Source organism: Myotis brandtii, unplaced genomic scaffold, assembly GCF_000412655.1.
Source record: "Myotis brandtii unplaced genomic scaffold, ASM41265v1 scaffold300, whole genome shotgun sequence".
In the NCBI taxonomy this organism is placed as follows: domain Eukaryota; kingdom Metazoa; phylum Chordata; class Mammalia; order Chiroptera; family Vespertilionidae; genus Myotis; species Myotis brandtii.
The window spans coordinates 3,358,068-3,372,674 of record NW_005361459.1 but is presented as its reverse complement, the minus strand read 5'-3'; the positions used below and the strand labels follow the sequence as shown (position 1 = coordinate 3,372,674).

General features: G+C 48.9%; 1 protein-coding gene across 2 annotated transcripts in view; it reads left to right on the top strand.

Moving 5' to 3' along the window:
* Window positions 1-14,607, top strand: part of F13A1 (coagulation factor XIII, A1 polypeptide) — a 195,154-nt gene that overhangs the window by 162,039 nt on the left and 18,508 nt on the right. For both annotated transcript variants that reach the window (XM_014542409.1, XM_005869651.2), the window contains 2 exons: window positions 3,744-4,031; window positions 9,950-10,110. In XM_014542409.1, coding sequence (XP_014397895.1) covers window positions 3,744-4,031; window positions 9,950-10,110 — 449 coding nt within the window. The remainder of the gene's footprint in view (window positions 1-3,743; window positions 4,032-9,949; window positions 10,111-14,607) is intronic.

Below are 14,607 nucleotides of genomic sequence, written 5' to 3'. Positions count from 1 at the left end.
CCAAGTCGCTGGCCCCAATTTAGACCACTTTTCAGCTCCATATTTACCTAAAGTCCCACAGAAACTTGAAATGGAGCCTTCCCAATGTCACCTCTCCCACTCCCTTCCCCTCCCTAGGTCTGTTTCTTCTCTCTATACCCCAGTGAAGGAAACCATGATCCACCAGGTGCAGCAAACCTGAATGTCCCTCTGAAACATCTCCCCTTCCCCGCCCCTCATGATCTCCATGCCACTCTGAGAATCAGGTGGTATCATGTGCAGAGAACTCTTAGCATTGTGCCTGCTACCTAGAAAGTGTCCCATAAAAGTAAGCTTCTGCTACCGCTAGTAATTGTATTATTCCTACCATACCACTACTATTAGCTTGGGCTATGGTGGCTTTTCTCCTGGATACCTGCTACAGCTTCCAATTCCCTTTCCTCTTATCCTCTTTCCCTCGTTCTAAACCCTGCATTGCTGCCCAAGTGGCATATTTAAAATGTAAACCTGAGCCTGGTTGCCACACTACTTAAAAGCCCTCCCTCTCTTCTGTCATCTCCAGGGTGTTTCAGTCAGAGTGCGGCCACGCCCCTGCCATCTGCCCTTTTGCCCCCCTTGCTGCCCCTGCTAACCACACGGGCAGGTATCATAAGTAACAGCCAGGTGAGCTGCACAGTTCCTCTAACAAGCCAGGCTGCCATTTGCCTCCAGGCCTTTGTTCTCCCTGTGGAGGGAAAAATACTGAGAAGCCTTCCCTGCCCCCGGGTGAATGGTGACCCCTCTTCACTGCCAAACTCCTACAGGAAAGGCTGTGCATCTCATCTGAGCACAGCGCCTGACATTAGAGCATGAAATATCAAATGAGTGGTAACTCAGGTGGCGCTTTCACAGGTGAGCCTAATTAAACATCAAATGTCCTACACTGGACTGTTTTGTGTGTGTGTGTATATATATATATAGCTAATATGCAAAGTGTCCCCTTGGGAGTTCAACTGGGAGTTCATTTGCTCATTATGATGTGCGCTGACCACCAGGGGGTGGTGTGGAATGAAGGAAGGCCCCAGCCGGCAGTCAGAAGGCCCTGATTGGCCCTGATCGCTGGCCAGGCCTAGGGACCCTACCCATGCACGAATTTCATGCACCAGGCCTCTAGTCCATTATAAAGATGGAAGTTTGGTCTGGATGAAAGCAGAGGGCTTCTCTGAACCTCAGTCCTTTGGAGCTTCTGCGCCAGGCTGGGTCCTAGGTCTGGAGGACATGGAGGTTGCGTTGTAACAGGGGAATAACATCACATAGTGACAAGTATAGGCAAAAGGAAATAAAGCCAGGTGATATGTTAGTGAGAGCTGAGAGGACTAGGGACATTTACACAGGACGAGGGAAGGGAGGGCACTCTGAGAAGGTGACATTTGAGTTAAGATCCAAACAATGGGAAGAAGGCACTCTCATTGCATCCCAGTTAACAGCCCTTCCAACTGGGGTCTACCGAGGAGTCTCAGACAATAGAATCTGTCTGTAGGCCATTCTCTCCCGGCACTGAATCCATGGCCTGAATCATATGAGACATCAAAGCACCAAGCACAACTGCAGAGTAACAGGGGTTCCCCTGCTCTGGGAGGCCTGCAGCTCCTGCCTCCTATCAGGGCCTGTGCTTCCTGTAACAGCCCAGCCTGCTCTGCCTGGCACCCCTGCTCACAGGGGCAGACTCATCCCTAGCAGAAGCTAGAGGTCCCTCCATCTATGACATGATACGGAATAAAGTCTCTTATCCCCACAAGCCTCCACTGCCCCCTCCCCTCATCTCATCCAGCTCAGCTTCTCCCCCCTCCCCCTGAAGTAGGCACCTCTCTGACCATGTTCCTGCTGCTGCTGCTTGCCCCCTGCATTCCGCCTAAATGCATATTTGGTGTCCATCCAAAGCGGCAGCCATCAGTGCTCCCTTTCTCGCTGAGCTATCTGCCAGATCATTCTGCTAAAGTATTTCACTGCACTTTCCTTGTCACAGCCCTCCTTCCCTTTATTGCTATCTCCCCCTATCGATCTGCAAACATGTGCTCTAGCCAATCCTAGACAAATTGTTTCTGGCGTCTCCTGGCAATCTTGACAATCAGAGCAACTGTTAATACACATGCACACACAAATACACATGTTCGATTGTTTGCAACACCTGCTGGCATTTTCTTTGCCTTTGCGAAGTACTAGCAGCTGCCAATCCTTACGCATGTAATACCTCTAATCCCCCTAACAACCCTATGATGTTGGTTGGCTTCCTTGTTTTACAAACCAGGAAACTGATGGTAATAATGGTGCCTGCCGTTTTACTCTAAGGATTAAATGAGATAGTGTATGATATATACTTACCACAACACCCATCACAATAATAACCATTTGACCTCTTCATCTCCATTGCTTTTTATTATAAACTAAGTAAAGTGAAAGATCATATCTTAAAATTAGCATAAGTATAAAAGCCAGCATTTTTATTTTGAAGTGCTTGTGTGTTGTTGTTTTTCTTGCTAGCAAATCCCATGACTACTTTTTAGAAGCCAAAGTATTTGCCTCTTTATTTGCCACAAGCACTGAGATACAGCCAAAGGAATTAGGATGGTAAAGACCATAGCAACTACCTGTTCACATCTCCTCAATCCCTGTCCCCCAAAGCCGAGCATTTGGTCCTGTGCTCTGTAAGGAATATTAGCCCAGTTTGGACTCGGCAGCAGCAGGCTCTTAGGCCTAACTTGTACCTGTACTTCTCACTTTCTCACATGCACAAAGCAAGTCTTTAGTTTCCTCCTCTCTCCTCTCCATACCTTCATCCCCATCACCACCACTTTGGAAACCCTACATAAGACATATTTTGAAAAACAGCACATGTCTCAAACAGCACCACCATGCCAATAGGCGTCCCTCAAAACAACGTGTTCTGTGTCAAATGACTGGGAATTCTTATTAAACAAGTCTCCCAGGAGGGCACAATCTCAGAACCTTTCATAGGCTATTGAACATGTGACCATCCAGGAGGCTCTAGAGAACCCAGTGCTCCCCAAGAGAACTTAGTCTTCAGCCCTTTTGCAGGAAGGCATGTTAACGGTTTGCTAGATCGGAGCATGGGGTGCAGTGCACAGTTTGGGAAACAGGGGTTTCTGCCTTCTGCCAGGAGCGAATGGCAATGGAGGGCAGGGTGGAGGGCAGGATGAGCTGCCCAGGTCCAGCTCAGCAGGAGCAGATGGTACAGGCCCAAGTGGAAAGAGCGATGAGGAAGACAGGTCTTGTTGGGAAGGGCCATGAACAGGGGAAAATTCAAATGCAGGAGGTGGATTGGCCAGATGTGATGACTATTGCCAAAATCTTTGCTTAGAGATCTTCAAGTTCTAGCTACGTGGCCAGGACTTGGGGAGGGAAGAAACTGATAGCACAGTTTGGGGAGAGCTAGATTTTACCTCTTCTACCTTCTGAAGCCTGATATAGTGGCTCTGCAGAAATGACCGTTAGAGCAAGCCCCTTAGCAACCCCCTCTCAGACAGGCCCTGGGATACCGCCTAACTCTGCAACCTGGGCAGGTCATGACTGGCTGGGACTTGATTTGGCAGAATTTGTAACATCGGAATGATTTGGGCACCTGCCTCAAAGGAAGCGGTGTGGCTCGCCGAGGCAGTCCAGCGGGCACAGCACACGGTGCCCGCGGCTCGGGGTGTGCAGTACTGAGACCTTCGCTTTGAGGGACTGCGTTTCGTTTCCCGTCATCACCTCTGCATCTTTCCTAGGTCAAAAAGAAGAGAGACTGGCCCTGGAAACGGCCCTGATGTACGGGGTTAAAAAGCCCCTCAACACGGAAGGCATCATGAAACAGAGGTCTGACGTGGACATGGACTTTAAAGTGGAAAATGCCGTGCTGGGAAAGGACTTCAAGGTCACCATCACCTTCCAGAACAACAGCCCAAAAGCTTACACCATCTCAGCCTATCTCTCGGGCAGCATCACCTTCTACACCGGCGTCTCCAAGGAGGAATTCAAGAACGAGACATTTGAAGTGGCTCTGGATCCCTTGTCCTGTAAGCTAACCGGGGGGCTGTTCTCTCCGGGGCCTGAGACCTGCTTCTCTGTCTGGCTCGGGCCCAACACCCCTAATAACTTTCTGTTGAGTGCCCCAGAGTTCAGGAGCGTGGGCCACATGGGAGAACCAACTTCTTTTAGAGAGGCCTCACCTTTCATCTTCATGCCTCTTGCACAGAAGCGAACACTGAAATTTTCAAAGTCATGAGCCAGCCCCGGGAGTCGTGAAAATTAAATCTAGCATAACTTCTTGTTACTCAAAGTGTGGGCCGAGGACCTGAAGCATCGGCATCGCTGGGGAGCTGGTTAGAAATGCAGACTCTCGGGCCCTCCCAGGCCTGTCACTGAGGATCTGCATTTTAACAAGGTCCCAAGGGCACTGAGTGCATGGGGAAGCTTGTGGAGGTCACAACCCAGCACGCAGGCCCCCTGCCCGTGTCTCCCTCCCAGTTAGGCTTTGGGGGGACGGGGCTGCTCCCACAGGAATGGTGGGTGCTGCTTTACCATTCAAAAGGCAGGGAGATCTAAGCTCTGCATGAAGACCATTTCTGCAAATGGATCTGTCTGATACACAAGGAGAGGAGAGAGCCCAGCCTTGGGAGAGGAAATGGGAGGCTCAGGTGTGCTGTCCAGGAGCCTCCGAGGGGGTTTGCTCTCTCTGCCATCCCTCAGGGGCTCTCTCAGCCTTGACCCCTTCCAGCATCTTCTTCCAGAATACGATTGGGATGGGCAGGCTGCACTTTGCACTGGGGGTTGCAATTTCAATCAATTTCATTTCTTGGGGTCCTAGTATTTAGTGGGCACAGCAGTTGGTCACACAACTGGCGAAATTAGTCAATCGGAAGGAACTGGTCTCCAGGCAGAGCACATGGAGTTAGATAGGACAGGTCGGAAAGGACCTGGACACTTCCGGGCGTCCGGCTTTTGTGGACCTGATGTGTTGACATTGAAAAAGAAAAGAAAAAAAGGGTATATGAATAATAAGTTTTACAGAGCAGAGCACCAAACCATAGTTCCACAGTGTACAAGCTTTCTGCATTTGGTGTCTGTCCCGAGCCACAGTAAGTTCAGAAAGATATTTCCAAAAAAATGGGAAGCTAGTTCCAAAACTCCCAATCCTAAGAAACCTACCCAAACTTGGGGGAGGAAGCCACGCTCCCTCACTTCAGTAACGAGGCTTTAACAATTAGGAAACCCATCAGCATGGTATTTTCTTTGGAAGCTGGAAGAGTAGCCCTTTTTCTACCCCTGGAGGTAGAAAGGGAATCCCTATAAAAAAGAGCAATCGGGGAGGGGAGTGGTAAAGGGCTCGGAGCAGAACAGTCATCACAGCTGTTCAGTGCAGGCAGATGCAGTGACCTTTAGAGCCTGAGCCTTAGAGTGAGACAAGTCTGGCTTGAGGTGTGAGGGTCGCCTACTAGCTGTGTGTCCCCAGGCAAGCTCCCCTAGTCATCTGAGCTCACTCTCCTCATCTGCACATAGAAACAATACCACCCACATCACAGGGCTGTGGATTCACTCCTCACACCTTTATTTTGTAATTACAAGTCCAGCTTCTGCTTTATGCTGGAGACGTAGCAATGAACAAAACAGAAGTTCTCACTACCCTCATGTAGTTTGTAGGCACCTGTGGTGAGGCGGGGGCTCAACAATAAACAATCAAACAAGTGAATATATAGTGTGGCTGAACCTGTAATAGGGAAATAGAAAGCAGGCTAAGCAAGAGAGGAATTGGTGGTAGAGATGAGGTAGTCAGGGAGGAAACCACTTAAAAGAAACCTGACAGAAGGGTGGGAGTGAACTTTCTAGCCAGAAGAAACCATAAGGGCAAAGGCCCTGAGGCCAGAGCATATCTGATGTGTTCAGTGAACAGCAATGAGACCAGAGTCGGGAACAAAAATGGCAAGGTGAGAGTGGTGGGCGAAGACCATGAAGAGTTGTAGGCCCTAGTACGCACTTTGGCTTTGTTTCCAAATGAGCTGAAAGAACCATTAGAGGGTTCTGAGCAGAAGTCTGGCATGATCTGACTGAGGTTCTGCAAGATCACTCTGGCTGCTGTACTGAGAATAGACTCTTGGGGGAGTAGGGTAAAGCTTAGAGACTAGTTAGGATGTTATTGCAATAGCTTAGTGAGAGATGGTAGGGTAGCGAGGGAGGTAGTGAGAACTGGTCAGATGTTCTGAAGGTAGAGCCCACCGGATTGGCTGACAGATTGGATGTGTGGTGTGAGAGAAGGCGAGTGAGGAGGAAACTAAATGAGATAAATATATTTGAAATGGATCACATATGGTAGGCTCTCAGTAAATGTTAACTTCCAACATGTTTACATTTTGGGAAACTGAGACTGAAAAGATGAGTTGATATGTTCAAGGTCACACACAGTAATTAGAGGCAAAGCAGATAACAGAAGCCAAGTCCAATTCAGGCAGGGACAGTGAGCCAACTTGCTGTAACCTTGGGCCCTAAGTGGGCCAATTTCCTTACTTGTGCCCTTGCTACCTGGTGTCCAGCTGCTCCTCCCTCCCCTGAACAGGGAACTAGATGCAATCCTTTTCCCACCTCACAAGAGCTCCATCTCTAAATCCCCTTCTCCTCTCCCTAATTCAATAAATGATTGAGCTTATATGAATTAGGGAGCTAGGATGACGTACTACATTAGCCCTCCCATTCACTGACCAAACCTAAGCCAGATTTCATATTAACACAGGTCCCACCCTCTCCGCCCACCCCAAGGCTTGTCCTGTATAACTTGAAGGGAGTTGAAGACTATTTCTTGCTTTTCCCTATAGGTAGGCGGCATTAACTACATGCAATAAGTTGCATATTGCAATATAAATAAATTGCACAATATTGCAAAATATGATTCTAGACTATGATTTAGAAGGTCAGAGTACATTGCTAGGAGGCTGTACTGCAAAGAAAGTTTTCCAAGCAGAATGGGAGGCATACTTTCCAGATTGATGATTAAAGAAACTGTGTGGGCTAGAGTCAGCTTGGAAGACTTGAATAACTTAAACCTTCCAGTACCTTCAAAGGTGCTATCATTTCCACTTGGCTATATTTAGTTTTCTCTGCTTTTTGGAAAAGAGATGAGGCAGCTCCAGTCTGTGTCTCCCTTGGCTTTCCCCAGACACCGTAAATGATATTGGCAGCATCCCAGCTCCACCGCTCATAGAATGAAAATCTATTCTTCTTTCTCTTGCCACATTTAATAAACTTTATCTAGAACAATTTCTTGTGCGGTGGCAAAACACAGCACTTACATAACATACTATTTCAGGAGCACTGTTCTCTTGGGCTGGAAACACAGCCCAGTTTCCTCGGTGCTATGATTTAGAGGATGCTCTGCCCCCGAGATAAAGGGGTCCTGATGCTGACATTGTAAAGGTAACGAGGGCCTCTGCAAAGATTTCTGGAAAGAAGTCAGGTATATCCCACCAGCCTAAAGGAACCCAGTGGTCAAACACAACCATGTAGAAAGAGCCAGAAGACGCCCATATTTTATTACTGGAGGTAGATGGAGGCAAAATGCATGTTCTTCAAGGCCTGTCATTTTGCCACTCCATCTGTGCAGATCTGGGGAAGTGAAAAGCAGGCCCCATGTGCTCATCCGAGGTTGCATCTAACTGAGGGACAGAGTCTTATTTATCTGGACAATTAATTTCTGGGAGAGCCATGGAAAGCGGAATCTAGGCTCAGGCCCAAAGAAGGCAGCATGATTGGTCATTAAAAAATGCAGAATTCAAGGGCCAACATCAAGATCAGTTCATAAATGCAAAAGGCTGGCTCTGAATGGAACAGGACTGCCCAGGAATCAATCCAAGTCCTTCAGCACTTGTGTAAGATGGACCAATACCTTCTAATACCTCTGCATAGCCTAGGGCAGAGTTTCTCAGCAGAGGCACCATGGACATTCCAGACGGTGGATAATTGCTGCGGGGCCATCCTGTGCATTGCAGGATGTTTAGCAACATCCTTGGCCTCTATCCACTGGATGCCCACCAGTAGCAACCAGTTCTGACAACCAAAAATGTCTCAGACATTGCCAAATATGCCTAGGGGTGGGGGGAACAAAATTGCCCCCAGTTGACAACCACTGGTCTAGACTAACCAGCCTTTCCAGTTTGCCAGGAATTGAGTAGGTTCTGGGATACAGAACTTTTCATTTTAAAACTGAGACTGTCCTAAGTCCACCTTAACTCTGCCACTTCTGCTGCTAAAAGCCCCTGTCTCTGGGAGCTTTGCAAACCTGCAAAGCCATCATCTGGCCATCTTAGTCAAGGGCAGACCCTGACCCAGTCAGTGGGGTGGGTGGGGCTGGAGAACCTGCGTCTGTAACAAGCTCCCGGTGGCGGTGTCTGCTGGCCCACAGACCACACTGGGAGCAGCAGGCCTGGGTTGGAAAGGCCATTCTTGCCCCTTTGTCAGGGCTGATTCTGTGGGGAACCCCTGGGGGTGGGGGCACTGCTTCTCAGCCCCCGGCTGCACACCAGAGTCCACCTCACTGAGCCGGGGCCCCTGAGATTCTGATTTGATTGGTGTGGGGTGGGGTCCACCAGGGAAGGTTCTTAAATAGTCCCAGGTGACTGTGATGTGGAGCCAAGACTGGGAACTCTTCAGCCAGAGGGCTAGAGGCAGCCACAGCACCTGCTCATCTGTGAGGAGCTTCCAAGTGGGTGCTGATGCCTCTCAGCTGTGAGCCAGCCGGCCAGGAGGCCTCCCTGTGCTCCGGCGCCGTCTCCATGCAGCCTTCCTTCCTGGCTGCAGGGGCCGCTGCTCATTATGGAGAGCTGTCATGAACTACGCTCTGCCCTTGAAACCGGCAACCATGACAGTTATTTCCTTTAATAACTTTTGCAAGAAGGAGGAATCTTTGGCAAAAAGCAGGCATTGGGCAGGGAAGCAGTGGTGGAGACGTGCAATTCCCTGAACGCCTACAGACCCTGTGCTCTGTGTCTGGGGGTGGAGGCACGAGTCACCGTTTTCCTGCTGGGCGGCTGGCTGGCGATGCCACACTAGCACGTGGCTCTGCCCAGGCAGGTGGCAGCCGCTGTGGCACTGGGGCCTGGGTTTGGCCTGCAGCAGGACCACGCTTTGCTCTCTAGAATCCTGGGCTGCGGGAAAGGAGAGTGATAGAGCAAGTGGGCGATGCAGCCACAGAACCTCATTGCTGTGGCCAGAACCACAAGGTAGAGTCCCCGTCCCCAGGCTGACGGTGAGCAGAGGGAGCCGGACCCTCCTCCCCCTCCAGATGTCCTCCTGAGAGCTAACCTCCGTGACTCGAGGAAACAAGCTTTTGGCACAGAGGCCTGTTAAGTGGCAAATAGGAGAGGAGGTGGGAGGAAGCTGAATGCCTATGGTGAAAACTGGTTTCAACAGCTTCTTTCTCTTCCATAGAAAAATCATGTCAGATTAGTACAGGGAAAGCTGGAAAGAAATTGCAGAGCTATGAGGGGGTGACTGACAGTGTTCCTCCAGCGTGGCCCAGGGCCTACTCGAGATGCTGCTTATTGCACGAGGGGTTGGCACTTGGAATGGTGCCCTTGAACGTCACCGCTCCACACCTGCCATCCTCGGATTGTCCCTCCCAAATCAAAACAGCCGCAGTCAAAACCCCTGGGTCCTTGGTTTTAAACATGGCACATATGTTACAACAGCAGAAGCACTGTTTGGAAAATCCGACACATGTTCTCCAGTAAGACCTCACTGAATATCAGATTTCCAGCACATTCTTTCCTTACCCAGAAGCAGGAGCACTTATCCCTGATCCCTGATTGACTGTTCCATCTGCCCCTCCCTCACCTTTGCTTTGTTCGGTGGGTGCTGTGCTGATGTGGGAAAGAGGGGGGCGCTCTGGGAAAGGAAAGCAGATCCCATCTCAGTCCTGATACCCAGCATGTTTGTTTCTCTCTGCCAGTCAAGAAAGAGGAGGTGCTGGTCAGAGCCGGCGAGTACATGGGCCAGCTGCTGGAGCAAGCGTCTCTGCACTTCTTTGTCACGGCCCGTGTCAATGAGACCGGGGATATTCTGGCCAAGCAGAAGTCCACTGTGCTGACCATCCCCATGATCACCATCAAGGTCAGTGTTAGCATCTCAGACAAGGGAGAACAGCAAGATCGTTGATTAGTTATTCAGGCTTACTGTCTTTTACTGTGTGTGTGTGTGTGTGTGTGTGTATGCTCAAAAAAAAAAATGGAGCTAGGATCCTCCTGTTCTTTGAAAGAAGTAAACCACCCAAATATAGACATGCACATATAACACTTTTCTCTCCTCTCCAGATCTAAATATATAGATCTGGCTGCAGATATAAATATAACCTGTAGGTATGAACACACTTGTGGAGGAAGATAAAGATGTGTAATGGATACATATACTTAGAATTCTCACTGCCTCCAGCTTAAAGTGGGTCAGGCCTGGCATGAGATGGAAACCGCTTGGATCGTCTCCACCTGCACTTTGGACAGTACTGCTGTTCATTGCGATATAGTTGTAGCCAGTAGAATGCACAAACTGAAAGGTCAGCGAGATGGCAATGACTTTTAATCCAGGTATTCACCTTGCAACCACCAGAAAATGTCCTCATGCCTTTTCCAGTAAATAACCCCTCCCCCGTCACCAGGATAACCACCTTCCTGACTTTTGTCACCACGGGGGTGGTTTTTTTGCCCACTTGGCTAGTAGTTTTAACATTTTCTCCCCATTGAGCACCAGAAATCTCTGCCCAGGTGGCTGAAAGGAACTTGGCAGAGGAGGGCTGACTGTGGCAGCCTGTGTGCTCCCGCGTCTCAGGAGCACTGGCAGCATCATGCAGCCGCGTGGCTCACACCTTCCCACCCTGTGAGCAGGTACCCAGCCACAGCAGGGTCCTTGGAGTCCCACACCTCCTGCCAGCCTCCCCAGGACTTAGAGACCTTCCCAGGCCGCTGGAGAACATTGTCCTTGAAGTGACTTAGTGATTAGCACAGCTCCTGAGCTGCATTCCTCAAAGTGGTAGACAAATCAAAGTTTGACAAAATTTTCATATTTTAAATGCCCCTAGAGTTGGGAGATGGGCAATGGGCTAGGAAGGGGGAGTTAGGCCTTGTGTCTTATAAATAATTTTCTGTGGATCATTTGTAAAACGAATCATTGTTGTGTAGCATTCAAAGTGGCAGCCTTTGTTGGGTCTCAGACATGTGGATGACACTGATGACCACCCTACAGTGAGTCACCCCAGGACAAGGCTCATCCAAACAGGCATGTAGTGCCCTCCGAGGGCAAGAACCCCAGACCCTGCATTTCTGGAAAGGCTTCCATAATCATCTGTGGTTATTTTACCCCAGTCACCTCCCACAGGTGAGCACCAGAGGCCTTGAGAGGCAAATTAAAATGAGGATGTTCAAGGCCTGCAGGCAGAAGAGGAAACAAAGGCAAAATGGGAAAGTGCATTGGTATCCCTCCAGAGGTGCCCTCAGTGCGAGAAAGCATGAACCCAATAGTGAGAGGCTCTGGGTACCATAAGCAGGGGGCCTGCCCACCACCCCCAGTAGGCAGGCTGCCCCCATGGCCTGCTGTCCCTGGGAGACAGGGGGCAGTGCCTGTAGGGTCATCCCAGCTGCACTCAGAGGCATCCCTTACCCTTTCCCACCAGAGCAAGGCCTGCCTGCTCTCCCCAGTTATGAAGCCACAGCCTGTCCCTGGGAAGGGCTGGGAGAGAGCATCCCAAGCTGCACAGTGATCAAACCACAGCACGAAACAGAATTTAATGGCACCGCTGATAATGAACTGGGTGTATAAAAGAAACTAATAACTTTCATCTCTTAGACATTATTAATTTGAAGGTTTATTTGTTAGTTATCTTCTGGGTTTACTTAAAGAGCAGTTTCACTCCCCAGGGACAGAATCAAATACCATCTCCAACAAGTTGAGTGAGCTGGGCAGGGAGGGTGCACTTTTTAAAAAGTTGTGTTTTTATTTTATTTTTAATTTCCATTAAGGTGTCAGGGATGCTGTTTCGGGAGGAAACTTAGTCAGAGGCAGAACCATTTGACTGGGACTCAAGCATGAGAGAAATGGACGTTGTGGCTTCTGTCCAGAGCCGAGGTTGTTCAGGAAAGGAGGCAGGAGGCAGCCTTGCGTGAGCTGCCCTTAACCACTAACCCCATTAACCACATTAACCTCAAAACAAACTAAGTCCCAGCAGGGGAAGAGGTGTTCCTGGGTAAAGCACCTCACACTTTAAAAGCCACCCAGGTGTCCCTGAGCTGTGAGAGGCCTGATTCCAGAAACTAATTGCCTGGGGGCCTGGGAGGCAGCCTAGCCTGCTGGACATATGAAATACAGATGGCAGTCCTCATCCTGAAAGTGACTTAGGGAGGGAAAGACACAGAGGAAAGGCAGGAGGGTGGGGGGAGATGGGAAAGTGTGTAATGTTTATGTTTGTTCGTTTCCCCCCACGTCCTGCGTGGTTCAGGGTTCAGGATCTGGAAGAGGGCTGCACGCAAATGAAAGAGACAAGTAATAATTTGGAAATATTGGGGGGCCAGGCGGGCAAGTCCAACTCAATGGAAAGGACTTCCACTGGTGCTCAGGCCTCGCCAACCTTTTATTGGTTTGGGATACACCCATAGCCCTTAGGTAGGCAATTTCCAGTAACATGCAGACTAGCCCATCAGCAAGGATTTACATAATAATAAATGGGGAAGTTGCTTCAGCTACCATTGTCTGGACTAACAGTGGGTGCGCAGCCCTGACCTTTGCCAGGGCTTCAAGGGTCACCAGCCTTCCAGGTTCCTTGTCCACACCTCTCTGCTAGTGAAGACAATAGGCAGCTTCCCACAGGAAAGGAAGGGAGGGAAAAGGGGAAAGGAAAGAGGAAGAAAGAGCAGAGGGGAAGGAGGGAAGAGAAAGAAAATGTTACACTGAAGTATTACACAGGAGACCTTAGGGAGAGGAATCAAATAAACTGAATAAAACAGGAATTGGAGAGGGAGCTAAATGCAACAAAAGTAAAAAAACACAATGGCTCAGAGGTCCAGAATTGCCAAATTCTAGGAAAATGCTAGAACTCTCTGTGCATCACTTTGAGTCTGACATGGTCTACAGCTGACAGAACCTCTCAAGTTCTCTGCCATGAATGTGCTGGGCACGGGGAGATGACATGTAAGCCAAGGGTCCTTAGGAGGACATGACCTTCCACTCTTAGCTCATGAGCAGGAGGAAGGAAAAGACCAGAACACAGTGATGACAATGATAGCAGCTAGAAAATATTGAGCTCTGTATTATTAAACTTCTCTTGTATTTTCTTATTTAATCCTCAATACCATCTTATGAGATGGATACTATTATAATCCACACTTTACAGATGAGAAAACTAAGGCCCAGAGAGGCCCCCTGTGGTATAGAAGTGAAGACATGGGCTTTGGGACCAAACTATCTGAGTTCAAAACCTCTTTTCTCAATATAATAAGTGTGTGACCGTGGACACATCACTTCTCTTTGTTGGCATCTTTTTCTCATCTGTAAAAGAGAGATAATGGCAATACTTCCTTCATAGGGTTGTTGTCAGTATATAATGAGTTAATGGATACCTAAGCCCAAATCAAAGTCAATGCCAAGTATATGTTGGTTGTTGATATTATTGTCATTGTTACTGTTCATAAGCAACTCGCCCGTGAGCGAGTGCCTGCTAAGGGAAAGAGTGAAGCTTCTAACCCAGGTCTTTTGCAGATAACCACTAGGCTACATTGCTCTCACACTGGAACTTCTATAGAAAATGGAAGATGGTGACTGCCTTCACAAAGTGTCTGTGTTTTTCAAGGGAGAGAGATGACCCAATCATGAGTTTGGTTGAAGTGGGGTATCAAAAAATAAGGCAGTAGATGATCCTCAATGAATGACAGCATTTCAAGCAGTAGCAATGGATGAAGAGACATCTCCAGATCCTAGGAAAAAACCTAATCAAGGACATGGAGAGAGGTTGATGGCAGGTATGGGGAGCAACTAGAAGCCTGCTGTGGCTAGAGTTGAGGCTGGAAGCAGAGGACTAGTGGTTATAAACCTAGAAGAGCAGCTTGGGGCCATTTTAAGATGAGTCTAAAATTTTTGGATGAGAGTTTTATATTTGAGTCCATGAACAAAGACTTCAGTGAAGACTCTGGAGCATAAATATAACATTACTAGAGGCCCAGTACACAAAATTCATGCACCTGTAGGGTCCCTAGGCCTGGCTGGCAATCAGGGCTGATCTGTGGGGCGACTGGTGGGGTGATCAGGGGCCCCCTGCTGGCACCCGCCTTGGTCAGCCTGGGGCCTGTGGGCTGGGGGCAGCTCCTGCGTTGAGCGTCTGCCCCCTGGTGGTCAGTGTGCATAATAGTGACTGGTCGTTCTGCTGTTAGGTCAATTTGCATATTAGGTTTTTATTATATAGGATTGTCCCCCTCCCAAGAGTTGGAACCTCTTTTCTTTCTCTTCCTCAAAGCCTTTGCCCAAGTCATCATCTTATTCTGGGAATCCCCAGCTCAGCCTGGGGACTGTAGTTTCCTGGCAGCAACTTTGCAGCTGACCTTAATGAGCCCCGTTTTTAGAGCAAATAGA